The 26,434-nt window shown below is 57.1% G+C and overlaps 1 protein-coding gene and 1 long non-coding RNA gene across 7 annotated transcripts in view; both read right to left on the bottom strand.

Annotated features, from left to right (window-relative positions):
- The window catches only part of LOC106510720 (uncharacterized), a 30,453-nt gene extending 28,364 nt beyond the window's left edge, over positions 1–2,089 (bottom strand). For 2 of the 3 annotated variants that reach the window (XR_014808329.1, XR_014808330.1), the window contains exon 1: positions 1,988–2,080. This is a non-coding gene — a long non-coding RNA (uncharacterized LOC106510720). Of the gene's footprint in view, positions 1–1,987 lie in introns of all 3 variants that reach the window. The other variant, XR_014808331.1, reaches the window with a different exon arrangement.
- A 3,415-nt stretch (positions 2,090–5,504) lies between these two features.
- The window catches only part of GLIS1 (GLIS family zinc finger 1), a 225,235-nt gene continuing 204,305 nt past the window's right edge, over positions 5,505–26,434 (bottom strand). For 2 of the 4 annotated variants that reach the window (XM_084965083.1, XM_021096612.2), the window contains exons 6-11: positions 24,565–24,675; positions 20,868–21,000; positions 15,056–15,212; positions 9,492–9,670; positions 8,723–8,890; positions 5,505–6,013 (exon numbers count right to left, since the gene is read on the bottom strand). In XM_084965083.1, the coding sequence (XP_084821209.1) occupies positions 5,856–6,013; positions 8,723–8,890; positions 9,492–9,670; positions 15,056–15,212; positions 20,868–21,000; positions 24,565–24,675 (906 nt within the window). In that variant the 3' untranslated portion in view covers positions 5,505–5,855. Of the gene's footprint in view, positions 6,014–8,722; positions 8,891–9,491; positions 9,671–15,055; positions 15,213–20,867; positions 21,001–24,564; positions 24,676–26,063; positions 26,084–26,434 lie in introns of those variants that run through there. The other 2 variants (XR_014808280.1, XR_014808281.1) reach the window with 2 other exon arrangements.

The raw sequence follows: 26,434 nt of genomic DNA, 5'->3' as shown, positions 1-26,434 counted from the left end.
AGGAGTTCGTGTGCTCAGCCTGTGGCTGCTGGGTCAGCACTGCTCTTTCCTGCCCCAAGACCAGGTTCAGTTTCCTGATGCATGGCCATCTGGCTCGGGTACAAGAGGCGGCAGAGAGCAGGGCATCCTGGCCGTCCCTTCCTGCTGTGCTGGGCGTGAGGCCTGAACCTCTGAGAAATAGGCAGTAACCCAAGCCTCGCCCACCTGCTTTCCCTGCAATTGCACAATTAATTGGTGGACTCACTCTGCCCCGGTCCAGCCTCAGGAACAACGAAGCTGGGTGGCCAGCCCTCCTGCTGTCTGTGTGGGTGTGAGACGGTGGCTGCCTTAGAGTCCTGACTGGCCTGAGAAGACTTTGGAGGCTGTACAGTCCAGCCCTTGACTCAAGGACGGCATTGCTTTGTAGCTTCTTGCACACTCTTGCTTGTATACCCCCAGGGATGGGGAGCTCACTTCAACCCACAGTAGTCCATTTTGCTTTAGAGGGCTTTGCCTTTTAGAAATCTGAGATCCTGGAGTTCTTGTTGGTGGCACAGCAGAAACGAATCTGACTAGGAACCATGAGGTTGCAGTTTCGATCCCTGGCCTCGCTCAGTGGGTTAAGGATCCGGTGTTGCCGTGAGCTGAGGTGTAGGTCGCAGATGCGGCTTGGATCTGGCGTTGCTATTGATGTGGCTGTGGTGTAGGTCGGTGGCTGCAGCTCTGATTCGACCCCTAGCCTGGGAACCTCCATATGCCACTGGTGTGGCCCTAAAAAGACAAAAGACAAAAAAGAAAAAAAGAAATCTGAGATCCGCCCCCTCCTCTATGCCCTGGTGTCCCAGTCTGCTTGAGGGTTGTCATCGAGTCGGCTCCCTCTCTCCAGGGCTCCCTACAGAGCTCTGGGGTTGGGGCTGAGGTCTCCTGATTCTCCAGGGCTCCCAGGCATGCCCCCTAGCACCTGCAGCCACTGTCAAATGTGTGGTGAGCAGACCTCTCCCTATCCTGGCCCTAGTTCTGTGCACGCATGTACGTCACTGGCAACTTAACCCAAGCAAGGAAGCATTTATTCAATCTCAGTTGTGGTCCAGGTCCTGTGCTGCGCACTGGGGATACAGGGCCACCAGCAAAGTCTCTGCTGTGGCAAGACAATCATACAGTGAATGTTGGGCCCCAGCCCCTCCCCCAACAGGGCCCAAGCCTGGACGTGCCTCCTGGACCGATCCTAGCTGCCAGGCCAGTGAGAAAATCCCAGCGTGGCCACAGGGGGACTGTGTCAGTTCTTTTTTGGAAAATTTCAAGCATACACAAAAGTACAGAGAATAGTGAGCCCCAGAGAATAGTGGAGTGGATACATCTTCCAGCTTCAGCGTTTCCAATTTGAGGTGAAGCCTGTTTCCAGCCCCTCTTCACCTCCACCCCCCCGTCCCCATCCCTGTCCCAAATGATGTTGAAACCTAACTAGTTCTTCCATGGCCTAAAAATCCCATCCACCAGACCCAAGTCCAAGCCCTGGCCCTGTGGGAACTCAGGCAGCCCCCAGGCTCCTACACCACAGGATGTGTCCTGGGGGGCGGCTGGGCAAAATTGCCCCCTTCCCTGTTGGCCTCTTGATGGCTCTTCTGCAGGGCCCTGCTGCCCCACAGCTCCAGACTCCTGGGAATAAACCAAAGAAGAGCTTTGGCTCCGCAGCCCCGGGGCTGATGAGGCCTGGCAATTCCTGCCCTGTTCACTTTCCATTTGCGTTTACCCCTGAGACACGATCACTTAAGAACCTATAAATTCCTGGCAGGGCTGACAGCCCAGGCGAGTACATAAATCGGCACTTGTAAAAGTGTAATGGTCGCCTCTGGATGGCAGGGAGGGGCGTGTGCCAACCCCCCAGGCCGCCCCCCCAGGGCCCTCACTGCGATTCCAGCTCTGTCTGTCCTGTCTCTTGGCAGCCTTGGGCAAGCCAGCTCTCTGAGCCTCAGTACCCTCCTCTGTAAAATGGGGCCACCGTACTTACCTCGCCGAGTGTCGCGGCAATGTCACGCCAGCTCTGTGGGAGCCGTGAAGCACTGGCGGCAGCAGCTTTTCCAGTGGGCCGGCAGGAAGTGTCGACAGACCTGCTCTGTAGCTTCGGACACGTCACTTCCGCCTGGGCCTGTCTCCTCGTTTTGAAAAGGAGGGGTTGGTCGGGCCGTCGAATTAGCAAGTGTCTGTTGTGACCCCACCGTGCGCGAGCTTGGGCACAGATGGGCCCTATCTCCTTGCTCCCGGCTCTGATCCATCCACGTATATGACAAACAGGTGCTCAGCACCTCACGGTGTCTGGTACCGTCTTAGGAGCTGGGCAGTCAGCAGGGAGGAAGACAGGTCAGAACCTGCCCTTGGGGGGAGGCGGGGTGAACGTTCTAGTGGGAGCTTCTCCGGTCTGCTCCCTCTGTGGGTGCAGGTGTGGGGGGGTAGCATTGAGGGGGTCAGTCTGGAGCATTCACCCTTAACGGCTCCCTTGCCTGGAGCCCCATTCTCCATGACCTTGAGGCTGGACTCGGGGCTGTAGATGGAGGCTGGGAGGCATCGCAGAAATGGAGTCTCTCTGGGGCTTTAGATTCCCCATCTGTGAAGTGAGAGGGAGACCTGGGGGTCTCACGGGCCCTCTCAGCCCTGATGGCTGGGCCCTGGGGGACCACAAGGGCCATCAGGAACAGAGGGTGGGGAGGCGGGGAGTCCTTGGAGGGCAGACCAGGTGTGTGGGCAGCATCAGGGGACCCTGGGCCTGGCCATGAAGCCAGAGGGCAGGTCCCAATATGCAATCACCAGAGACCCTTGCAGGGGGAATTCAGGTTGGGGGTCGTGTCAGTGTCATGGGCTCCATGGAGCTCTCTGGTGGCCTAGCAGTTAAGGCTCCCACATTCTCACTGCTGTGGTTTGGGGTTACAGCTGTGGCGCATGTTCAGTCCCTGGTCCAGGAACTTTTGAATGCTGCAGGCACGGCCAAAAAATAGGGCAGAGATAGGGCAGGCAGGGCAGCAGGAACACAGCGCGGCCAAGGACAGCTCAGAGAGCCTGAGTGCCTGGGACCCACTGACAGCCAGAGGCAGCAACTGAAGGACGCAGGCCTGGTCACCACCACTGCAGGGTGCTGCTTCCTGCCCACCGAGTCTGGCCGTCCCCAGCTTTGGTCCCCCCTGGAGGGGCTCCCCAGGGAAGAAGTACCACCCCTTGCTCATCCCCAGGCCCCCTGTGAGTCAGACCTCCTCCAGCTGGGGGCAGCAATGCTGTCCCCTGTGACAGTGTGGACCCCTGTGGCAGGGTTCCTGGCACAGGCTCAGTGCTCGGGAGGGGCAGAGGTTCTAGGCGTTTTGTAAATAAGAGATGAAGACAGCACTGGCGGGGAAGGGGCTCAGGCCTGGTCTCCCAGCGGGCCCTGCCCCGGGACCCTGCTGGCTGCTGGGCTCGCCAAGACCTGGAGGGACCCTGCAAGCTTGGGGCATCAGGCAGAGGGTCCCTTGAGGGGGGCTAAGAGGAGGAGCAGAGGCTCCAGGGAGACCCCAGCAGGGGAAGGGCACAATCACGTTCACGGCTCGCGGACGCTGGGGAGAGCCACGACCTACTGAGCCCTAATGTGCAAGGGATCTGGGCACCCGCCTGGTCTCCAGCTCACTCGTCTGTCTTCTCTTTCTCTGTCCTTTGTTTCTCTTGCCTTTGTCCCCTCTCCATCTCTCTGAAATTAAATGGGATCCAACTGCCAGCTCCCTGTGTGTTCTCCTGCTCACGACTCAGCCCTTTTCATTATTAATAGAAATATGTCCTCATTGTACAGCTTAATTCTGCTTATCTGGAGTGGATTAAGTGCTCACAATGACATGCAGTATTGATTCCTGAGCATCTCGGTTAACGGAATGTTGCCACCACCTAATTAGTTCCATAAAGCCGGTGGGGGATGGGACGAGAGGGGTGAGGGGGGTCTGGGTGGGAGTCAGGAGCCCTGGGTCGCCATCCCACATGCAATATGCCGAGGGACACACACCGCCGGGGGCTCGGACAGCCTGCTCTGGGCGGCCGGAGCTGGGAGAGGAGGTGGGATCCAGGTCACCCCGAGTCTTCAGGGGGTCGGAGGTGCACTAGGTGAGAGCCCAAGAGCTCCAGCCTCGGACCCCAGCTGCACCCCCTGGGAGCCTGTGCTGTGAGGGCAAGGGTCTTGCCTTCACCATCCCTCAGTCTCTGCGTCTGTGAAATGGGCAGAGCTGTCAGTCTGGCTCTGGCAGGACACAGACGACTCTCAGCACAAGGCGGAGAGTGAGGTCTCAGGCAAAGGGGCACAGTGCCGTGTCCTGACGGTCCCAAGGGGAGCAATTCCAGCGCCAGCCCCTCCCTGAAGGGGAGGCTGGGGGCTGCATAGAAGGCCCTGGACCTTCAGTGGTAGGAACCCTCCATCGTCTTCTCCCTGCCATTCTGGGCTCCTCACTGGCTGGAGCCAGACAGTCCCCACAGGTCGGCCGTGGACACGCAGGTGGAGTGTGCACCCGGGGTAGACAGGCACGGGGAGGGCCCGGGGCAGCACAGCGAGGCTGGTGCAGACTGCGCTCACAGGGTTAGGTGCCACCTCGGCCTCCGTAGCTTATGGGGGGTGACCAGGGACATGTCACAGGTTCTGCCTCCACTGGGCTGGGTGGCCCCTCTGAATCCTAGTCCCTTCTCTGTAAAGAAGAGGTTGGCTGGATCTTTCCATCTTGCTTTGCTGAGCTAACCCCTCCATGCAGTACAGAGGCATCCCTTTGACCTGGGTTTGAATCCTGGCTGCTCCTCCCACCTAAATGGGGGCAGAAAGACCCTCCCTGGGGCTGTTTCCCGGGGTGGGGGTGGGGGTGGGTGGGAGGAGAGCCCGCACACAGTAGGGGTGCACTCAGTGTGACCTCTCTTGCTTGGTTTCATGTCAGCAGTGATGAGGCAGGAATTTTCCTTGAAAATATTTTTTTTTTTTAATCAGGTGACCTTCATGGGGACATGGTGGGACACAGGCCGCTGTTCAGGGCACCTGCACAGGCCTGGGCAGTGGGGAGGGCGGCAGCCTCAGGGCAGTCTTGATGCCCCCTGCCCCCACATCACTTCCGGTGGGTGGGGCTCTGCACAAAGGATGCTCCCCACCCGCCTCAGGTGCCCTGCCTCTGCCCCTGGCCTTCAGGAGTTTGGTCTCTGCCCCTGGAAGGCCCACCTGCCCCCGCCCCCGCATTTACCCCAAGCCAGCGCCAGAACTGAAGCGTTTTCCCACCAGCTCAGCAGTCAGCGCAGACAGCGAAGGTCTGGGTACTTCTGAGATTCCAATTTCAGTCCCAGCCTTGGTCTGCTCGCCTGCCAGTGGGGTGAGCCTGCCTTTCGGTGAGGTCCCGGCACCAAAGCTGGTGTCCGTAAGGCCCAGAGCCCATGGTGGGGATCACGGGATGCTGGCCCATCCCCGCCAAGGGAACCCGGGGCGCCCTCCACCGCCCTCCTGGTCTCGGCCTCCGGGCTGAATCACAGAGCAGAACCAGGCCCCCAAGTCTCATTTCCAGTTTTTAATGCTTTTCTTGTAAAACTCAACATATAAAACTGGCAGGGGACTGGAACACAAGTTCTGTACATTTTATATACACGAGGTCTGTGATTTCAAAACCATTGGAGAGAGAAAGGAAGACCCAGTCAAGGGACATCACAGGTCACGGATCCTGACGGGCACCTCCGAGCGCCCGGCTCGGGCTCAGAGGACCATCCCGGCTGGAGCTGGCAGCCGCCGCAGACCCGGCACCCTGCATTCCGGGCACAGTGGCCTGCTGCTCGGGCTGGGTGCCTGGAGGGTGGGAAGAGACGGCAGGTGGGCGGGTGGCGTCTGCGGTGGAGGCGGGCAGCAGCCTTCAGGTGTCTGCGTAGATGGAGGGGATGTGACTCAGGCAGTGGTCGAAGGCCCCATTGGGGAAGAAGCCGCAGTCCTCGGGGCCGCTGGACGCAACATCTTCAGATGGCTGTGGTGGCAGCGCCGTGGGGCACGGGGCCTCGGCCAGGGCCTCGTAGCCTGCGGGGGTGGGGGACACAGGCCCAGGCTGGAGACCTTGGGGGCTCCGTTTTCTCCTCCCAGCTCCCCCCCCACCTGCCCCGGGGCCCTCCTCCCTGCATCTCCTCAGCAGAGCCTGCTCTGTGCCCTCGGCTCTTCCAGATAAGGGAGCTTGGGTCGGGGAGCAGGGCTCTGTGGGCCTTGCCCCCGACCCCAGGGGCCCAGGGCAGCGGGGGAGCTGGGCAAGGGCTGGTGTGGGGAGGCATGTGGGGGAGGGGGTGTCAGGGTGGGGGCATCACAGCTCTTGTCCTCAGGGGCTGGTCCTCTTCTGCCAGAAGGACCCCAGCCCACCCCCACCTTTTAGGTCTCTCGGCTCCAGCAGACACAAGAAACCCACACAAGGAGGCCGGTGGTCACGGAAGCTCCATAACAATCCTACGAGGTGGGACTCATTATCCCATTTTACAGGAGTTCCCATCGGGACTCAGGGGTGACAAATCTGGCTAGCAGCCATGAGGATGCAGGTTCAATCCCTGGCCTCGCTCAGTGGGTTAAGGATCTTGCGTTGCTGTGAGCTCTGGCGTAGGCCAGCAGCCATAGCTCTGATTCAAATCCTAGTCTAGGAACTTCCATATGCCACACATGGGGCCCTAAAAAGCAAGAAAAAAAAATCCCATTTTACAGCTGAGAAGACAAGCTTAGAGAGGGCAAGCCCCTTGGCCCAGGTCATAGAAAATGGGGAGCGGGGCTTTGAACCCAGGTCCATCTGGCTCCAAGACGCTTGGCATTTTCACTGGACACACTGGGGGGTGGCGGGGGAGGGCGCTGTAACCTAGAGGGGCCTGGAGAGGTGGTCCTGTCCCTGACATAAAGGTTCTGTCCCTGAGCAGCTGTCATGAACGTGCAGTGCTGGGGACAGGGGAGGTCTCAGTCTTCTTGTCTGTGCAAAGGGATCAGACCAAATGATTCCTGAGGCCCCACGGTCCCAGCTTCTCGGTCTGGACTCAATCCCACGAGTCCATTCTCAGCTTGGCAGAGGTGTGGGCAAGGGCGCTGGATGCTGGGCTGCCACCCAGACCGCAGAGGAGAGAGGAGGCCAAAAGCAGCCCCTACCCAGGTGTGGGGCATAGACGCTGCCTCCTGCCCCGCTCAGAGCTATTTATTTCAGGCCTTCCTGAAATCCCGCCTAGGGCTGGATGAGGCCTGGTGGAGCACGGGGTGGTGAGAGCCAGTGGTGCTGGCCTAAGCACGCACCGATCCGTGGGCAAGTAAACACGGAATACGCTTGCCTGAGCCTGCACACGTGCGATCAGGTCCACACCCGCCACTGGTGCATGTGTGTGACACATGTCGCCTCACAGAGGTATGTACACCGCACCCGAACACAGGCTCACACCTGCACACAAGCACACTTACCTGAAACGGCTCAAACACGCTAGCACACAACCAGGCACGTGCATGTGCGTGCACACAATGGAGGGTCCTGGGAGGAGGACACATGTGTGCACAGGCAGGGCATGAACATCAGCATAAACACGATGTGAGCACACGTGCCGGCAGGCTCCTTACACACTCACGGCGGCTCACACTGCCTGGAATCCACCATGCTGGTGCAGATGGGGAGTGTGTGTGTCAGCAGGTGTGTGCGTGCTCAGCTTTGGCCTTGGTGCTGGCCCCGGCCCTGTCCCTCCCCAGCTGCACACCCCAGAGCTGCCCAGCCTCTGGGGCCGGGTCTCAGGCTCCCACCATCCTGCTCAGGACGCCGTGCAGCTTCCAGCTAGACCTGGGCCCGGAGGCTGGGGTGGGGTGGGCTCAGCCCGGGGCGTGCCGGTATCACCCGTCTGATGCCCCCGCTCTGACCAGGCCTGGCCTCGTGGTCTGAGCCCGATTCCACTTGGGCCGTGCACAGCCCTCGCCTCTCACTGGACTTCTCCGCCCCAGCTGGGAAGACCCAGGGTCCTGAAGGGGACATAGATGCTGCATTGAGGGACAAACGCAACCTCCAGGCTCTGTTTCTTCCTATCAGTGTGGACTCTGCGGGTCGCAGTGCACTCATCTGTTAAATGGGGATCAGTATTTGCCTCATTCCCTGCTGTATCCCCAGGGCCTACCTGTGCTTGGCTCAGTATCTCTCTCTCTCTACCTATCTCTATCTATCTGTGTGTCTGTCTATATCTATCTATCTATCTATCTATCTATCTATCTATCTATCTATCTATCTATCTTTTAAGCCCATACCTGTGGCATATGGAGGTTCCCAGGTAGGGGTGCCACCCTACACCACAGCCATAGCAACGCCAGATTCGAAGCTTATCTGCGACCTACACCACAGCTTGTGGCAACGCCAGATCCTTAACCCACTGAGCAAGGCCGGGAATCGAACCCGTCCGTATCCACATGGACAGTGCGTCAGGTTCTTAACCCGCTAAGCCACAATGGGAACTCCACTAATAAATATTTAAAGTGAAGTATCAACTAGCCTGGGAGCCCCCGGTCTGATGCTTCTCTGTGTGACAGTGTGGAAGGGACACTGAGGCTGGGGTCAGGAGGGTGCAAATCCAGCTCCGCAGGGTCCTGGGACCTCCCTGAGCCCTTAGCTCCTGCTCTGTAAAGTGGGGATGGTCTATCTCACAGGTCCCCCAGGCTGTGGGACAATGTGCACCAAGCCCCCAGCACAGCAGTGGGCCTTGGTGGGTGCTTGAGGAGAAGAGGCATGCAGGTGGGGCTTACCTGTGGCAGCTAAAGGTGCACTGAGGCTGTGGTAGCCATTGGGCCGCAGAGGGTTGAAACCATGGGCCTCCCCGGCCAGTCCGTCCCCACTGGCTGCGGGCTCAGCTGACCGGTAGCAGTCCCCGTAGGGGAAGCAATTCTGGATGGAGTGGAAACTTCCTTGGTAGCCTGCAGGGGGAGGTGGCGGGTGCTGCATTCACAGAGGGAAATGCCCAGAGAGGGGGGACCATTCCTGCCACTCTGCTCAGTCCCCACCCTGTCCCCAGCCACGGGGGGTGTGGATGAGAGGCGAGAGCCCAGGGTGGAGAAGGTAGCAGGGTCCTGGGCCCTCTCCTAGCTGCACCCACTAGAGGGTGGGGCCAGGGGGGGTCTCACGTGACAGCGCCTGGCAATAGCGCTTAGAGAGAAGGGACTGCTGGCCTTCTACCCGCTTCTGCTCCCAGACCCCCCATCATTCACTGTCCTCCAAGCAGGGGCCACTCCCACCCCCGGGCACTGCCGATGCTCTTCCCTCCTGAGCCTTGTCGATGGAACAAACTCTTCCTCAAAACCCCTCAGGACACATTTCCTCCATGAAGTCCCCCCACTGGGCAGGTCAGGCGGGGGGTGGGGTGGGGGGAGTCTCCCGGTTTTGTCCAGCGTGGCCCTCAGTGCCCGCCACCATCCCAGGTACCCTCCTGCCACCCCCAGATCAATGCCTCCTTCCTCTCGGGCAGCCAAGCGGGGGTCGGCGGGTATAGAGCGAGAGAGCCCCCCGGCCACGGCTTACCTTGCGGGCTGGGCAGAGGCTGGGGTGGAGGGTTCTGGAAGGGAGGATAGGGTGGCTTGCTGGGGAGCGTGGGGAAGGGCTGGCCCCCTGGAGAATGGCTCTGGGAAGACGGTGGCAGCGGCAGTGGCCCGAGCCCCTTCACTGGGCTGACCATGGGCGAGAGGAGACTGGGTCCCAGCCTGGAGAGAACAGAGACAGCCATCAGCAGGACAGGCTCTGCAGGCTGTGGGGGCCAGAGGCACGCCTGCCGCTGCTTGCTCCCTTCTAAGAACTCCCTAGGTGACCTGCTCTAAGGCACAACAGTGCAGTTAGAAGAGGAAGCTTTTTGGAGTTCCTGTTGTGGCTCAGTGCTAATGAGCCCGACTAGGATCCATGAGGATGCAGGTTCGATCCCTGGCCTTGCTCAGTGGATTAACAATTGGGCGTTGCCCTGAGCTGTGGTGTAGGTCGCAGACACGGCTCAGAGGCTGTGGCTGTGGCATAGGCTGGCAGCTGTCGCTCTGATTTGACCCCTGGCCTAGGAATTTCCACATGCTGCAGGTGCAGCCCTAAAAAGTTAAAAAAAAAACAAAAAACAAACAAACAAAAAAAAACGAAGTTTTTATTTCTGGTTATGTTCAAACTGGAGTTAAATTTTAAAACCCTCTAAGCTTTAGAATCCAAAGGAACCAGTAGAGAGAAACTTCTATCTGGTGTTTAGACTCGAGAGTCAGCAAGGACCACTGGTTATAACTACGACTCTTGGAATCAACAGAACTGTGTTTCAATCCCATCGGTTCTCACTGGTCACGTGACTTTGGGCACCATGCTTCATGTCCCCGAGCCCTGGTTTCCTCGCAGGGTTGCTGTGTTCTCCACTAGGCAACTCCATTTCAGCTCTTACTGCCCAGGGCTACATACCAGCCACCCTGCTGGACCACACCCCTAACTCTGTGCATGCCACTCTAGCCACCTGCAGGGTGAACCCAGGAACTGCCCCACTGAAAGCAGGGCAGCTCCTTAGCAGGAGAACATCCCGTGGCGTCACCAGTCACCTCTCACTCATTGAGCCTCTGCCTCGCCCCGGGCCCGTAAGAAACATTCACAGATCAGACAACCAAGGTTCAGAGAGGTTGCCCCAGATAGTCCCAGCCACACAGCACTGACTTCACGGGTTATAGTGAGGGTACAATTAAATAAAGCAACGGAGACCAAGCACCCAGCAGGATGTGAGATGCATTAACTACTCTGTGAATCATCATCACATCGTCTCTTTATCAAAGAGATAAAGGAAAGGAAAAGGTCCAGATTGGCTTTTAATCCCCGGCACGGTGTCCTTTGGGAGACCTTTTGTCTCCATCTCTGGCCATCTCTCCTCTACTTGCATACAACCTGTGATGGGAGACTCACCACCTCGCTGCATACAGACCCTGAAGGGGGGTGCAGGCCTCAGCCTGTGCTCTTAGGAAGCTCATGTACTGAAACAAGACTGCAGCAGCCGAGCTGTGCAGCCACCCTGAGCCCAGCTCAGCCCCAGCTGGCCCAACATCCAGGCTGCAGGTCACTCACTGTATGCCACATTCCTTTCTCGGGCCACCTTCCTAAGCGTCTGAGGTCTGCCCACAGGAACCAAAATGACCCTGGGATCAGGGGGCTTGGGGGTTTGCGGACCAGGCTGAAGGCTCACATTTATGAAGCACTTATGTGCATTGCAAAAAGCACGAGAGCTCAAGGGCTCAGAGTATTTATTTTCTTGTTTGCCTTAGTGGATAAGTTGTTTTTTGTTTTGTTTTATGGTTTTTTGTTTTGGCCACCCCTGTGGCATGTGGAAATTCCCGGACCAGGGGTCAAATCCAAGCCGCAGCAGTGGCAACAGTGGCTCCTTAACTGCTGGGCCACCAGGGAACTCCTACATTAAGGATATGTTGGCCCAGCCACATTAAAATACCCTCCTCACTCAGTGTCACAGCCCCAGGTGGCCTTTTGAGGCTAGGCATGGAATCCTTGCCCACCCTCCAAGACCCACAGATCAGCACCTCTCTCTGAAGGCAGCGAGACGGTCTCAAACTGGGGCAAGGAGATTTGGGGAGAGGTTGGGGGGCTTCGTGCCTGTGCTTCCTCAGGGACCCCGCCTGCTCTAACTTGGGCATCCTGCAGTCACTGCCCCTGTGAGGACAGTGCGCTGCCATCCTTGCTATGTCTGGGACCCCTGCCACTCGAATGTGTGGAAGACAGCAGAAGAGGGCCTCCACGCCGGGTCCAGGGTCCCTAGCCCGGCATCTAAGACGCTAGAGGGACACATCAGCCTCCTTTAATTAATGAACTGAATTCTTATCATGAATTCATTATTATTATCATCATCAATATTTTTCGGCCTGTCGTACAGGCCATCAAGGGGGTCTACCATTGCGCTGTATAAACTGTGGAGGGCTGTGCACAAACCATGTGTCCTAACCAGCTCTCCTGGCTGAGGCTGGGCCCGGGCATGGCCAGGAGAGAGGGTCCTCCTCCTTCCAGCCTGCTGCTTGGTACCCTCCTGTCTTGGGCCGACCCCATCCTGGCACCCACCCCCGGCTCTTCGCTGACTTCCTGTCCGTCCCCTCCCCTGGCCTTCTCAGTCCCTCCATGCTCAGCACTGGGGCTGGCACTCCGCAAACAGCTGATCCACACGAACGCATGGATTTCTGAGTCACTCAGCTACAAAACCGAGAGATTAACAGCACTGCAGAGTTAAGGAGAACCAGATCTGAGGGGGAAAGAACCATGCCTTTTCAAAGTTTGTTTTCCCTGTCTCCAACCTGCCATAAATTCACATTTGCCACCTTCACAGCCAGTGAAATTAAACAGAACACACTCTCTCCACGGCAGACGTGAGGGCTGAGGTTACGTTGCTCTACCTGAACTCTTTAAAAGGAAAAAAGATCATCTGGAGTTCCTCTTCTGAGTCATGCAAATGATCCCTAAATCAAATATTTTTGCTTCAATTGGAACCTATAAAAATTAATATAAAACCTTACTGGCCTGGCAGACTAGGCTTCATACCTCGTGCAGGGCCCGGGAGAAAAAAAGCCACCCTATTGGACGTCTTCTCTGAGCCAGGGTAAATAAATTTGGTCATGAAGTCAGGCCCTCTTAGCATATTTTTGAGTGAATCAGATAATTCTGTCAAGCTATTTAACGTCCCAGCAAACCACCGGGGAGCCACGAGTGGCCTTCCCTGTTGACTCTGGCAGGAGGGGAGGCTGAAGGCCTGCCCCCCCCATCCTCGCCTCTTCTCAGGGGCTGAAAAAAGAAACCCATTCAAGCTGGGCCTGGGCCTGGGGTCAGGCGTGAGGGCCCTTCTCTCGGGCAGCCTGGGGAAGCCTGGGCGCCCGGCTGGTGGGATGGCCCTGGCTGTGGCTCCTGCAGGCGCGGGTGGCCGGGCAGGCCGGGGGTCCCGTCTCAGTCTTGTCATCACTCTGCCTCTCACTGCAGGAATTCGTGACGGGCACTTATGCAGGCGGCAGGCAGGTGATGAATGAGGCGGAGCAGAGTGCACAGGCCCGAGTGGGAAAAGGCCTCTGTAGTTTATTTGCCTTTGGTTGGTGATGTTTTGAGGCTGGCTGGTGGGTGAGCAGGTAGCCTGAGCCGGTGGGTGGGTGAGGGACCGGGGGCTAGGGTCCATGGAACCTGTACCAGGTGACACATACAATATCAGGCATGTGTAACTGATCCTCGCCACCTGCCTAGAGGAGGGTATCTTAATGCCCATTTTACATTAAAAAAACTTTTAGCACCGCGCCTGCGGCATATGGAAGTTCCCAAGCTAGGGGTCAAATCGGAGCTACAGCTGCAGGCCTACATCACAGCCACAGCTACATCAGATCCTCAGATCCGAACTGTGTCTGCAACCTACACCACAGCTCATGGCAATGCCGGATCCTTTACCCACTGAGCGAGGTGAGGGATCGAACCTGCATCCTCATGGGTACTAGTCAAGTTCATTACTGCTGAGCCACCATGGGAACTCCTCAATGCCCATTTTACAGAGGAGGCAAGCAACTGAGGCTTGAGGAGGGCTTGGTGTTCTGGGTCCCCCTGTGCACTCTACCAGGCAGCCTCTTTGTGGCTCTTCTCCCACCCACGGCCAGTCTTCCCCTGCCCACGAACACCCAGGGCACACCCTGCACACCCAGGGGCTGGTCCCTGACGGGTCCTCCTTTCCCCGTCTAGCCACTTTCCCCTGCGCCCGCTCATCCCACACCTCTCCTGCCTCCCAGGTGTCCCTCCTTCCTCCACAGGGGCCACTGGCTCAGGCTGCCATCCTCCCACCTTCTGTGCTACAGTCCAGCCCCACGCTTCTCACTCCAAACCTCACTTGCTCAGAGCTTGACATCCTCACACAGTCCTGCCACAGGTCCTGTGATCTGGTGCCGGTGACCTCTCTCCCGAGGTTGTCACTTCACATGAAGGTTTGGGAGTCCCCCAAAGACACCAAGCTCTCACCACGCCTGCCCACGCTCCTGCTGCTCCTTCCTCCCAACCTCTCCACTCAGCCAACTCCTGCTTACTCTTGGAGGCCTGGCTTAACACCACCTCCAGGAAGTCTTCCCTGACATCCTCCCCCACTGCACGGGCTTCTTCTCTGGGCTCCCACAGCCCCTTCAGCCTCCTTCCCTGAAGGCGTGTGCTCTGTGTGGTCAATACCTATAGGTCTGTCACAGTGAACTTCACCAGGGCCAAGGTTATCAGTGGCCCCAGCACTGGGCCCAGGGCTCTGCCCACATCAGGGGCTCAATAACTGGACACTGAGTGGATAGAAGAGTCAGTAGCAGGCGGAGCCCAGTGAGGGGCCCTAGACAACAAATTTGGTGATGAACTCAGGCCGGTGACCCCAGGCACAGGTAGGCCAAGGCCAAGGCAATGGCCTCGAGAAGCAAAAGCAGAGGAGAAGGAAGGTGCTGGGGCCAGGGCTTGGGGGACAAGTCAATCGAGTCCTGCTGGCCACAAGCAAAAGTGGCAGAGAGGGCAGGCCGGCAGCTGGGAGGCCTCCCTGTGCCCATTTGCAAGGAAAACAGATTTCCCAAGCATTAGGGGCCAGCAATGAGCCCATTCACCATTTCCAGCCAATTCAATGGCCACAGTGGGAACCACACGGAATACAGGAAGAGGCCCCCTCCGTGCCATGAGCCCGCGGTCAGGGCTCCAGGATAGCCCCTGCAGGCCCAGCAATCGTCACAGCTGCGGTGGCTGGGGGCAGAGGTGAGGTCCAGGCAGGCATCTCTAGAGTGGGCAGTGGGCAAGCTGCTCATCACACATGGTGCAAACCAAAGAGGAGTCAGGGTCAGGCTCCCAAGGAGGCCCGGGGGTGGCTCAGAGTGCAGGGCTGGGTGCACACCCACCGGAGACAAGGGGGCACCAGGTGAGGCATCAAGAAGCCCACTGAGAGCACTGATGACACAGTGCACGCTGTGGGTTCAGTACCGAGCACAGTACCCAGTGAGGGCGGCATAAATGTTGGCTGTTTCCATTACCAGTAATGCCCTCACCTGTTGCCCACACAGGTGCCCGCCTGCTGGCCCGGAGGACTGGCTTGCTGTACATACCCATCCCTGGTGCTCTCGGCCGTGGGCAGAGGGGACAGATGGTGCTGGGAACTGGTGGTAGCATCCAGTGGGTGGTGCCTGGAAGGGACGTCGTGCATAGGGGGCAGGATGCCTGATGCCAGCCCATTATGGGGGGTGATGGAGCCAGGATACATGCCTGCAGGGAAGCAAACAAATTTCATTGGGCTTCAGCCGCTCCCTAGAGAGGACTGTGGGCACTCCAGGAGCTGGAGGAAGACGAGAAGGGAGATGGAGGAAGATGAGAAGGGAAACTGGCCAGGTTGTAGCCATGGAAGGTTAGGGGCCCAAATGGGGAAGATGTGGCCCCCCCTTTCCTCTGTTCATGCCGTGGCTGAAGGGCTGTGTGTGGGCTGAGGTCTATGCTGAGTGGAGGTAGACTAACAAGGGGCTGAGAGAGGCACGGGGTGGTTGGGCTCTGTGTGTGTGTGTTTGTGTGTGTGTGTGTGTGTGTGTGTGTGTGTATTGGGGTGAGGATGTACTGAATGGAGCAGGCTGCCTCACATTTCTAGGGTTATTCTTTGAAAGAGGGGGATTACACAACATAGCAGCAGAAGTAGGTGGAGACCCTAGAATGAAAAGAAGCTTGAGAAAAGCAGTGCAAGTAGGGCCTGAATGCCCACTGGAGGGGTTCCAGAGAGAGGATGACTGTGCTAGCTGGATGGCAGGCTGGCCTGGGAGACTCAGGAGAAGGGAGGCTGCAGACAGTTGTGTAGGCTGTACACTGCACAAGGGTTCTACTGCAAAGAGGCATCAGCCTAGTTCTAAGCCTCTGGAAGACACCTGCAGGGTGATCCACCCCTTATCATCTTTTACTTCCAAGGGTCTTATCCTCGTCAAGAAGACAGGGTGGGCTAGTAAATTGAATGTAGGCAACTAGGGTCAGATGTGGCCCCAGGGGCTCAACTGAGGGTCTGAGAGTAGTCAGTTACTGATGCCAGTGCTTCCCAGATGCCTTCGCTAAGGACCCCCAGTTAGAGGGAAGAATGAATCCCCTCTACTCTGGGACTGGAGCCTGAGAAGCTCACAGCAAGGACTGCAAATGTCTGACGTTCCTTATTTTATCTGAAACAAGTAAGTCCAATTTTGCACCCTCCTCTTTAATCTGCCCGTGTTTATTTGAATTTTAATCAAATTGACATCATTATCCTAGAAATCAGCTCATCAAGTTGATGCTCTGGGAGGGCTCTGTGGACCTGCAGGCCATGCCTAGAGCTGCACCGATGTCCACTCTGATTGCTCAGCTGTCACTTTTTTTTTTTTTTTGGCTTCTCAGGGCTGCGCCCACGGCATATGGAGGTTCCCAGGCTAGGGGTCTAGTCGGAGCTGCAGCTGCCTGCCTATACCACAGCCACAGCCAAGCCAGATCAGAGCTGCATCTGCGACCTACACCACAGCTCACGGCAATGCTGGATCCTTAACCTACTGAGCAAGGCCAGGGATCGAGTCCACAACCTCATGGTTCCTAGTTGGATTCATTTCTGCTGCACCATGACGGGAACTCCCAGCTGTCACATTTTGAGTATCACTCTGGTCATCATGGATCCAGGCCAAATGCTCTTATCACTTCACAAGGACCGTCTGAGAATAAACCACACTGTTTTCACAGATGGGGTCAAGGAGGAACTTTCACCTTTTGGGGTGACTGGGTTTTTTTTTGTTTTTTTTGTTTTTTTTTGTCTTTTTAGGGCCACACCTGTGGCATATGGAGGTTCCCAGGCTAGGGGTCGAATCAGAGCTGCAGGTGCTGGCCTACACCATAGCCACGGCAATGTGGGATCTAAGCCGCGTCTACACCACAGCTCATGGCAACCGTGGATCCTTAACTCACTGAGCAAGGCCAGAGATCAAATCTGTGTCCTCATGGATGCCAGTCACGCTTAGCCATGCTGGGAACTCCTTTTTAATTTTTATTTCTTATTTTATTTTATTTTTTGTCAGGTGGTTGGGGTTCTAAGGCCAGTCCATTCCAGGCTGACACTTCTGGTTCAGGCCTGCAATTCAGGGAGCTACTACCAAGAATTGACCAGGGCTGTGCCAGGGATTGCAAGGTCAATGCCTTAAATGGCACAGCAGGGAGAAAAATAAATGAAACACAGGGATTTACAATAGGAACAGTGGGGACTGTGGCACCACACAGTTTGTAAAGCAAATAGTCTGCAACCCTTGGTCTGGAGCTAGAGCAGCAGACATCCTGTGGATGGGTTACATTTGCTGATACCCTACTCTTACAATAAGTGTATATTATCAATGAGAGCTAATTAAGAGGATGCTATATGTCAAGTTCTTTTCCTGCACCATCTGGTTTAAGCATCTCAACAACTGTCAATACAGAAGGTAATATGATCCCATTTTAAGATGAGGAAATGAAGTCTTAAGATGGTCAATGATTTGCCAAAAGTCACACAACGGGTAGCGAATCAGGCTTCCTAAGGGACACCAATAGAAAGTCCATTTAAAGCTCGGTCCAGGAAATAGCCCAGGGCTCCAGCTCAGGCTGCGGCCTGGGTATCCAGCTAGGTGTCCAGGCTTCACTGCAGCCTGGATCTGAGAGCCAGCCTCTGAACGGGCTCTTGGGGGTCCTCTGCCTCTCCGCCCCAGTCCGTCCCCTCCCTGTCTTGGGACCTCTGCTCCCAGGGGCAGCACCTCCTGTCTATCCAGCTGCCACCTGCCTCAGCCACACGTCCCTCCCAGCTGGGGCAAGAAGACCCAGGAGGGGATCTCTGTGGATGGAGGCTGGCTCAGCACGGCTCATGGCTTACTCTGCTCGCCACTCTCTAAAGCAGCTCCTCACCTGCCATCTTGAACCAATTTGGGACGTGACAGCTGGGAAGGCCCAGAACCCTGATAAATCCTGCACCCTCTCCCTCAGCCATGCTGATCTCATGCTTCTCATGTCCTCACTGCCCATCCGCCGGGTTGGCTGCAGGAGGCCTGCCTGAGCTCCTGAGGGTTTCCTGCGAAGAGAGCTGGTCCTTCTCGATGAAAGACAAGCTTGCAGGAGTGTCCTTCAGTCGGACAATGAAGAGGTGAGGTCGCTCTCGCCAGCATCTCCCTACGCTCAGCTCCCTGTTCCAGACTCTGTCCACACCCACGGGATGTGTCGCATTTCCCTGCCTTTGCCCTGGTCCAGGTCCCTGCCCATACAGCTCCCTGAGGACCAGCACATGGTGGGCGACTGAGTGGGTGAACCAGGCACAATGAACATGAGGACTGACAGTGGGTGGGAAGGAAGGACCTGCCATACCGTGCGGAGCAGCTGGAGTGGGGACACCACGGGCCCTGCCCCAGACCCGCACCACTTCAGGCTGTAAATCAGCGTCATCAATCATCAGCCGTGAGCGCTTAACCTCTGGCCCTAACATCTGTTCCCAACTGCGCCTCAGCATCTGCTGCGGGGTCTGCAGAAGAACCTGGCAGCCGAATCTCAGGGGTACCCAGGACTCCTGGGTTTGCCTGGCTGGTCTTCTTCTCCCCAGTGGGCTGGAGTCAGCTCAAGGACAGGGAGCAGCACAGAGCCTGGCACACAGTAAGTGCTCAGTATGGGGAGGCATAGTATTGGGCAACGGGGAGGCAGCAGGGGGTTTGGTTAAGGGCATGGCCTGCAGCTGGCTGGCCTGGCTTCGAATAGGCCTTTGCCATCTACTGGTTGTGGAATCTCAGCAAACAGTTACTTAAGTTCTGGAGTTCCTGTCATGGCTCAGTGGTTAACGAACATGACTAGTATCCATAATGATGTGGGTTCAATCCCTGGCCTTGCTCAGTGGGTTAAGGATCCGGCATTGCCGTGAGCTGTGGTGTAGGTCACAGACGCCGCTTGGATCTGCCGTTGCTATGGCTCTGGAGTAGGCTGGCAGCTGAAGCTCCAATTCAACCCCTAGCCTGGGAACCTCCAAATGCCACAGGTGCAGCCCTAAAAGGCAAAAAAAAAAAAAAAAAAGAAGTTACTTAAGTTCTCAAAGCCTCAGTTTCCTCATCTGGAAAAGAAAGAGCACAGTAGCATGCACTTGATGAGGCTGGCGTGAGAATTGTTGGTTAACACACATCCATGTAGAGTCTCTAGAACAGCTCCTGGCACTTATTCAATAAATGCGGCTTGTGCCTTATTATGAGATGGATGAATAAATAGTTCCTCTTCTCCTTCACCATGAGCAACAATAATAATGATGAAATTCCCGGTCACACTGGATTTGTAGAAATGATCACATCCTAATCACATCTGTTGTCACAGCAGGTCTGAGGGGGAAACTGAGGCTCAAGGCAAGGGAGATACCTGTCACCTGCCATCACAAGAGTCCTGGGCGGCCTGGTATGACCCTACCCTAGTGCCCTTCCTTCCCCAATGCAGGATGCTGCCTCAGTGACTTGTTTCTCATCCGCAGCATGGGCTCACTGGGGCCTGAATGAGATAATATTTGTAAGGTTGTTGCTGGCCCTGGCCCCTCTTCTTGAGACAAGCCCTGGGCTAGTATCTGGGAGAACAGGCTTCCAAACTGGATCTGTTGCTAACTTTTCTGGATGACCTTGGCTCAATCCTTTTCCTGCCCAGAGGTGAGTCCTTCCAGGGTAAAAACAGTGCAGCTGCAGAACTTCTGCCCCCGCGAAGCCATTACTAATCGGTCACAGCTCTCTTTCCTGCTGAGCCTCAGAATCCTTCTCCACACAGAGCTCTAGCCACAGGGCAGGAAGCTGGCACTTGAGATGCAAACTTTCATCTCTAGGCTGGGTCATCCCTAGCTCTTGTCCCTGCTATTTGAGCAACTCTAACCCTTGCGAAGCAGCCCACGGCAGCCGAGCCCCGTAGCTGGAGGGAGGCGGGTGTGGTCCCTCCATTGTGGACCCATCCTCCTGGGGAGTCCTCACCCTTGTGGACCTGTCTCAGCATGACCCCTGTGAAGGGCGACCCAGAGAACGGGAAAACACCTTTGATTCCCCAGGCTGTTTGATAAGTGCTTTGACACGGTTTTAAATCTGCTGCAACTTTAACGCTGAGGGGCGAGAATTTTAAGGAACTGGAGAATAAAAAATGTTTATAATGGCTGGAGTAATTCAAGAAATCCCGGAGGGTGAGAAGAGCTTTCTGCTCTGATACTGTGGTTTCTGTGGGGGGAGCAGGGTAGAGCACAAGTATTGTCAGCTGGAATCCACAGGCCACACTGCCCTTTTCTGGGCTGGATTCCCAAGCAGCCAGGAATTCCTGCCGGGGCCTGAGAACTGCCCCGTGGACTGTAGCTGCTGGGAGGGACAGACAGGCTGCCTCAGCTGGACCAGAGGTTCTGAGTGTCCGGCTGGATGGGCTGTAGGGTCCCAGGGTTTGGAGGGACCCCATCTCGCGAAGAGAGGCAAATGACTATGGTCAAGGTGCCCACCCTCGCCGAACCTCGGTTTTCCTCCTCGGAGGCAAGGCGTCGTGGTGGGGAGGACAGGGGACTCCAAGCTGAGGCCTGGGCTGAACCCTGAGATGGGTCCTGAAGAAAGTGCAGGAGCTGCCTTGTGCAGGGGAGGGGAGTGGAGGCCGATGAGGCAGGTACAGTGGCTCGGAGGCAAGGGGAGCATGGGGTAAACATTTGGGGAACCATGTCCACTGTGCCAACGCTGGGGCAGGAGGCCCCGCGAGGCCTGGGAGGCCGGGCCAGATTCGCTGCACAGGCATTGGGTGCCCTTCAGCAGGCCGTGCCCACGTGGCCCCTGGGGCCCTCGGACCATGGCTGTCCTCCTGCACCAGGGCTGGGTGCAGGAAGGGACCCTGCAGGCTGTGGCTGTGCGCCTGGCCTGGCCCGCCGCGCATGCGTACCTGGGAGCAGCTCCTGGCCCAGGGCGCGGCCACCCTTCCCGTCGCTGGCAGCCAGCTGTGTGGATGCGTGGAGCTGCTGCAGGGCCAGACACTCGCTCAGGACGTCGGCCTCAGCGTCGGGGCCCGTGTGCAGCTGGGGAGCGAGCAGAAGCAGAGAAGGTGTTAGTGGGGCATCACCTGCCCACGGGCAACCCTTGCTTTAATGAACAGGGCGGGAAGCAGTGGCCCCAGGGCAGAGCCCTTTGCCTCACTGTGCCTCCGTTTCATTATCTGGACAATGGAGCTAACTGGGTAGATGGCCAGGGCTGGGTCAGTTCAGGGCTGAGAAGGAGATGCTACAGTGAGATTGAACATGCAAGGATTTCAATGGGGGGGGGGGTACCTGTGTGAGAGCAAATGGGGAGAGCTGGGCAGGCTGGGAGAGCCCTCAGACCGAGGGAGGGATGGAGGGAGAGGAAGTTGGTGGGCGCTTCCTAGATGGGGCATCTAGGGACCAGGGAGTTCTCAGGGAGCCCTCGGGCAACGAAAGGGGGCATGCGCCCGGGGGGGAAGGGTCTCTTCTCCCAGAGAAAGCCCAAAGCCAACTATCCGAGTCCTGAAGGTTCAAACCCTCATTTTATGTGGGACAAAGCCAACCCGGAGAAGGCAAGAGCCTTGACACATGTCACCCAACAGCTGGGAGTCAGCCTCGAGGGGTTTTCCAGCCTCCCAGGCCAGCAGGGCCAGCACCCAGGCTAGGGGAAGGCACGCCCAGCCTCTTGATGGGCCCTCAGCTCCCTGACCCAGCAGCTGTTTTCCATGTAAATTAAGTTTCTGGCAAAAGAGGGGCAAGGCATGTTCTTGCAGACCGCAATGTCGATCGGATTAGGAGCAGCAGGAGAGGAGAATTAAGGAAGAAAAGCATTTCTAATTCTCTATGAAACGCAGCAGGGCTGCCAAGGAGCTGTCATAATACAAGGGTCGCTTTACCCAGAAAGATACATCATCCCCGATGGCTCTTAATGGATGCTTATTGCTGGGAGGTTTGCAGATCTGTGGCCCCAGGTCCCTGGGGCTCAGTGTGAGCCAAGCACGGGGCCTGGGAAAACCAGGGTAGGATTTTGGTCCTCAGGCATCATCTTCTTGGGACAGAAGCCTCTCTGGCGTGGAGTCTGGGCCACTCCCTGTCCCTACCCAGGCCCCTCAACCTGAGAGCAGTGGAGGGAGCTCAGGCCCTGGAAGTAGGTGGGTCCGGCTCTGCCACTCCCACACTGCACAGCTCTGGGCAGATTTGCTACCTCTGTGAGCCTCAGTTGCCACATCTCTAAAATGAGAAACACTTGCCCACTTCCTATGGTTATAGAGAAGATGAGTTGAGGTACCGTCTGTGAAGCACCAGGCTCGGCCCTCGCTTCTCAGGGTGAACATGGGTGTGGCGTGTCACCGGCGACCTCGCGGTGCATGCTGTGACCACGTCCCTTTTCTGCTCTACTGTTTCCAGTGGCTCCCCAGCCTGGCTGTCCCTTCCCCACGGTCTTTCCCACTGAGGCCTGCCTGCTCCTAGCACCCCAACCCTGAATATCTCATCCATGGACAACTGTGGTCTGCTTTCTCCAGCCGCTGGGCCTTTCGCTGCTTTATTCACGCTGTACCCACAGTTCTTAGAACAGTGCTTGGCAAACAGGAGGGGCTCCTAAATCTTGCTGAACAAATGACTGGCCTCTTCCCTTCTGTCCTCTGTCAGGCTGATGTTCCCAGAGTGGCTCCTGCTGTTTCTCTTCCCCTGACACCCAAGCCCTGGTGGTCCTCGGGAGATGTGGGTTAAACCCAGCCGGGCAGGCTCTGCCCCCAGGTGCAGTCCCATCCCTCCTGCCATGCTGGGTCTCTCGGCTGCTCACACTCTCCTTGCCCAAAACAGAATCCACTGCTTTGTCTTGCAAACCTGCTTCTTCCTTAGATTCTCTGTCCTGGTGAAGGAGCCCAGCATCCATCCTTGCATGCAATGCCCGACACTGATGCTCCTTCTGCCAGTTCCCCCGCCCCTGCCCACCCAGCCAGGCAGTCTCCAAGCCCAGTCCCTTGTCCCCCTCCGCCCCCCGCCCCAGGTTGGGACCCCACTATCTCTCCTGCTCCCAGCAGTGGCCTTGCTGCCTTCAATTTCCCTCCAACCACCTCATCCCATTCTTCACCTGGTCCCCAGAGCCATCTTTCAAGGTGGCACGCCCCTTCTCTGCTTACAACTACTCATTGGCACCCCTTGTCCTGAGGACAGCCCAGACCCCTCTGCAGGGCTTCAGGCTGTCCTGCGGCCCTGCCTGCACCGCCTCCCCTCCGTGTGCCTGGCTGCGCAGACCCGAGGCAGGCAGGGCACCTGTGCATCCTCGCACAGTGTCTCAAATGTCAGTTGCTCCCTGGGGCGCTGTTGTCACCTGCTCAACACTTCTTCCTTCTTCAGGACTTCCTGACAACACGCACTGACCGCTGTTCGGAACTTTTACTCTGGGCCACGTGCTCCTCCAGACCTTTAACATAAATGTACTCATTCAAGCCTCAGCACGACCCTTTAAAGCAAGTCCTCTACTGCCCCATCTGATGGTTGAGGAGCATGAACAAAGGCTCTAAGCCACGGGCCCAAGGTCAGCGGGCTAGTAGCAGTGAGCCGGCAGGCTGCCCAGAGTGCCCGCCAGCACCCCTGGCCCTCTCTACCCTGTCTCCGTGCCCATGTCACTTCTGCTATGACCCTCCCATCCCCACGCTGATGGGCTAAGCCCCTTCTCTGTGCCCCCACTACTCTCTGCACGTGTCTCCTGTGGTCTTGCTCATATTGTACCCAATTATCTCTATGTCTGTCCCTCACTGTCCCCACGGCAGGTGGGGACCATGGTTTTGTATTTGTGCATCCTCGATGCCTACAAGAGCCTGATGGCAAATGTTTATAAAGGAGCCGTGGTCGGATGGCTCAGTGCGCAGATGGATGAGAGAGGAGCTGGTGGACGGCCTGGGGCTGGATAAATGTCCTTTGTGACAAAGGTCAGGTCTCCCTCAACTTATATTGAGGTTATGTCCCCATAAACCCCAAGTGCAAAATATCACAAGTCAAAAATGCATTTAATACACTGAACCTGCCCAACACCCTAGCTGAGCCCCACCTACTTTAAATGTGCTCAGGACACTTCCACGAGCCTACGGTTGGGCAAAATCATCTCCCATAAAGCCCATTTTATAATGAAGTACTGAATAGCTTATGTAATGTACTCAATACTGTACTTCAAGTGACAAACAGAGTGGCAGTCTGGGCACAGGACAGCTCTAAGTGTATTGGTTGCTCCCCCTTGTGATCGTGTGGCTGACTGGGAGCTGTGGCTGCTGCCCAGCAGCACAAGACAGGATTTACTGCACATCATGAGCCCAGGAAAGATCAAAATTCAGAATTGAAAGTATGGTTTTTACTGAATTTGTTTCACTTCTGCATCACTGTAAAGTTGAAAAATCATGAAGTCCAACCATCATGAGTCAAACCAGTGTAAATTGAACCATCATAAGTTAGGGATTACTCTGGCTAGTGGGAGGCAGACAGAGGACGAGGGTCAGGGGCGCCCTCAGGTGCAGAAGGCTGAATGCATGCAGGGAGTGTGGCTCGTACCTGGCTTGACGCTCGACAGGTGGCCGGGAGGCCAGGGGGGTTTGCAGAGATGGACCCGGGACAGAGCCCGCTTACCTTCTTACGCACCTGCTGCTCTTTGGCTGAATGGGCCTTCACGTGCTTGCGCAGGGAGCTGGGGTCTGTGTAGCGCTTGGAGCAGCCAGGAATCTGACAGGCGTACGGCTTCTGGAACATCAGGGGGCAGAGGTGGGGTGAGTAAGGGGCCACCTGCCAGGCCCAAGGTCCTACTGCGTGGCCTGCAGTGGGGACGATGACAAGGCGACGAGCGGCTGCAGGCTCACACCTGGTCCCTCCCCGCCGTGTCCTGGGCCAGGAGAACTCTGACTGGGCCAGGCCCTGTGCACGGGTGCGGGGAAGGGCCTGGCCTGGTAGTGAAGGAGGGGGCTGTGTCCCCATTCTCCCCTCACATTGGGACCTCAGCTGAGTCACCTCCCCTTCTCTGAGTCTTACTTTTCTCCTCTGCAAAATGGGGCCAACTGAGTTCTAAGGATTCTTCAGCTCTGACACTGGCTCTGAGAAAATACCCTGTGTAGCCGCCAGCTGCAAAGAAGCAGCAAGGGGACAAGGGGTACAATGAATCGGTTGCCTTGGAGGAGAAGGAGGAGAGGGGAAGAGAGGGCCAGCACAGGGCAAAGCAGAACAATGTGAGGCCAAGCCTATGGCAGGGCCCATGCCAGGCTCCTGACCAAACCTTGTGGCAGGTCCAGCATCCCCAGGCTGGTCTCCAGACCAAGCAAAGCCCAGGTCCTTGTCTGACAGTCGCGGGAGACCAGAAGGGAACTGCATCTCAGATGCAGCCCTGGGGAGGCTGGCATCTGTGCCCTTTGTGTCCCTCCCCTGGGAACCCCATCGCTCATCTAGAACAAATCCATGCCCAACACCGCCACCCCTGGTTCCTCCCAGACCCCACCCTGCTCTCTGTGCCTCCAGCCCCCGCACACTCCCACCGGAGGGCCTTCCCCCAGACCTGGCCACGCTCTTACCTTCTAACCCCCATGGCTCCCTAGTGCCCTCAGATACAGCCCATCTCCAGGCACTGAAGGCCCTTTGTGACTTGGCCCTGCCTGAGTCCTCACCCTCCTCCTGCCCAGCCCTTGTCACCTGCTCTCCAACCCCACCTCGAGTCTTCTTCCCGCCACCTCCCCAGCTCAGTATCAGCCTGTCCCCCTGCACTGCTGGGTCTGTTCAGTGCTGAGTGTTCCTCAGGAGAGGGTCCCTTCTGATCCATCTCGATTTCCAGGCACTGGCCCAGGGCAGGGGCTTTGTGGCTCTGAGTTCTGAGCTCCCCGCAGAGGCCTCCACAATACCCTGCTTGGGGACCCCAGCTGTTACTGGGGTCTGAGATCCCTAAGGCTCCTTTTTGAACACATCTAGCAGTTCTGATCTCACAGGGCTCTCTGGCCTCCAGCAGCTGCAGGGGACGTGAGGGGATGTTTGGAGGTGATGCCTAGGTCCCCGTCAGATGTGCCCACTGGAGCTGCCCCCCAAACCTCAAGGCGAGTCGGCCCTGCTGGGTCTCATGGGGAGGGGGAAGCAGAAAGAGATGGCCATACCTTGGTGCTGCCATGGAGAGCTGCCAGGGTAAAGAGACGGAGGAGAGCAAAAAGAGAGAGACAGCGCAGTGAGAAGCTGGCTGGGCTGAAAGGAAGGTGTGGGCGGGAGGGTGGACGGCAGGCCTCAGACCTGCCCCCACACAACCACACGGAGACAGACGCAGACCCACACAGTAAGGGGGACCCTCCCTCACGGGCCTGACCCCCACCCCCAGGATGTGTGCACAGACACACAGCCACGCACACCTGCACGCATACACACCTGCACACACATACACACACACACGCACACACACACACAGAGCCCCTCTCATGAGCCCCCCACTGACACACACACACACTCTCTCCTCTCTCATGGACCCTGTGCTGCC

This window comes from Sus scrofa, chromosome 6 (genome assembly GCF_054392235.1).
Source record: "Sus scrofa isolate SSC_HxYL_T2T_F1_AM1 chromosome 6, Sscrofa_HxYL_maternal_Yorkshire_Landrace_v2.0, whole genome shotgun sequence".
In the NCBI taxonomy this organism is placed as follows: Eukaryota; Metazoa; Chordata; class Mammalia; order Artiodactyla; family Suidae; genus Sus; species Sus scrofa.
Note: the sequence above shows the minus strand (reverse complement) of the source record. Positions and strands in the feature narration are given on the sequence as shown.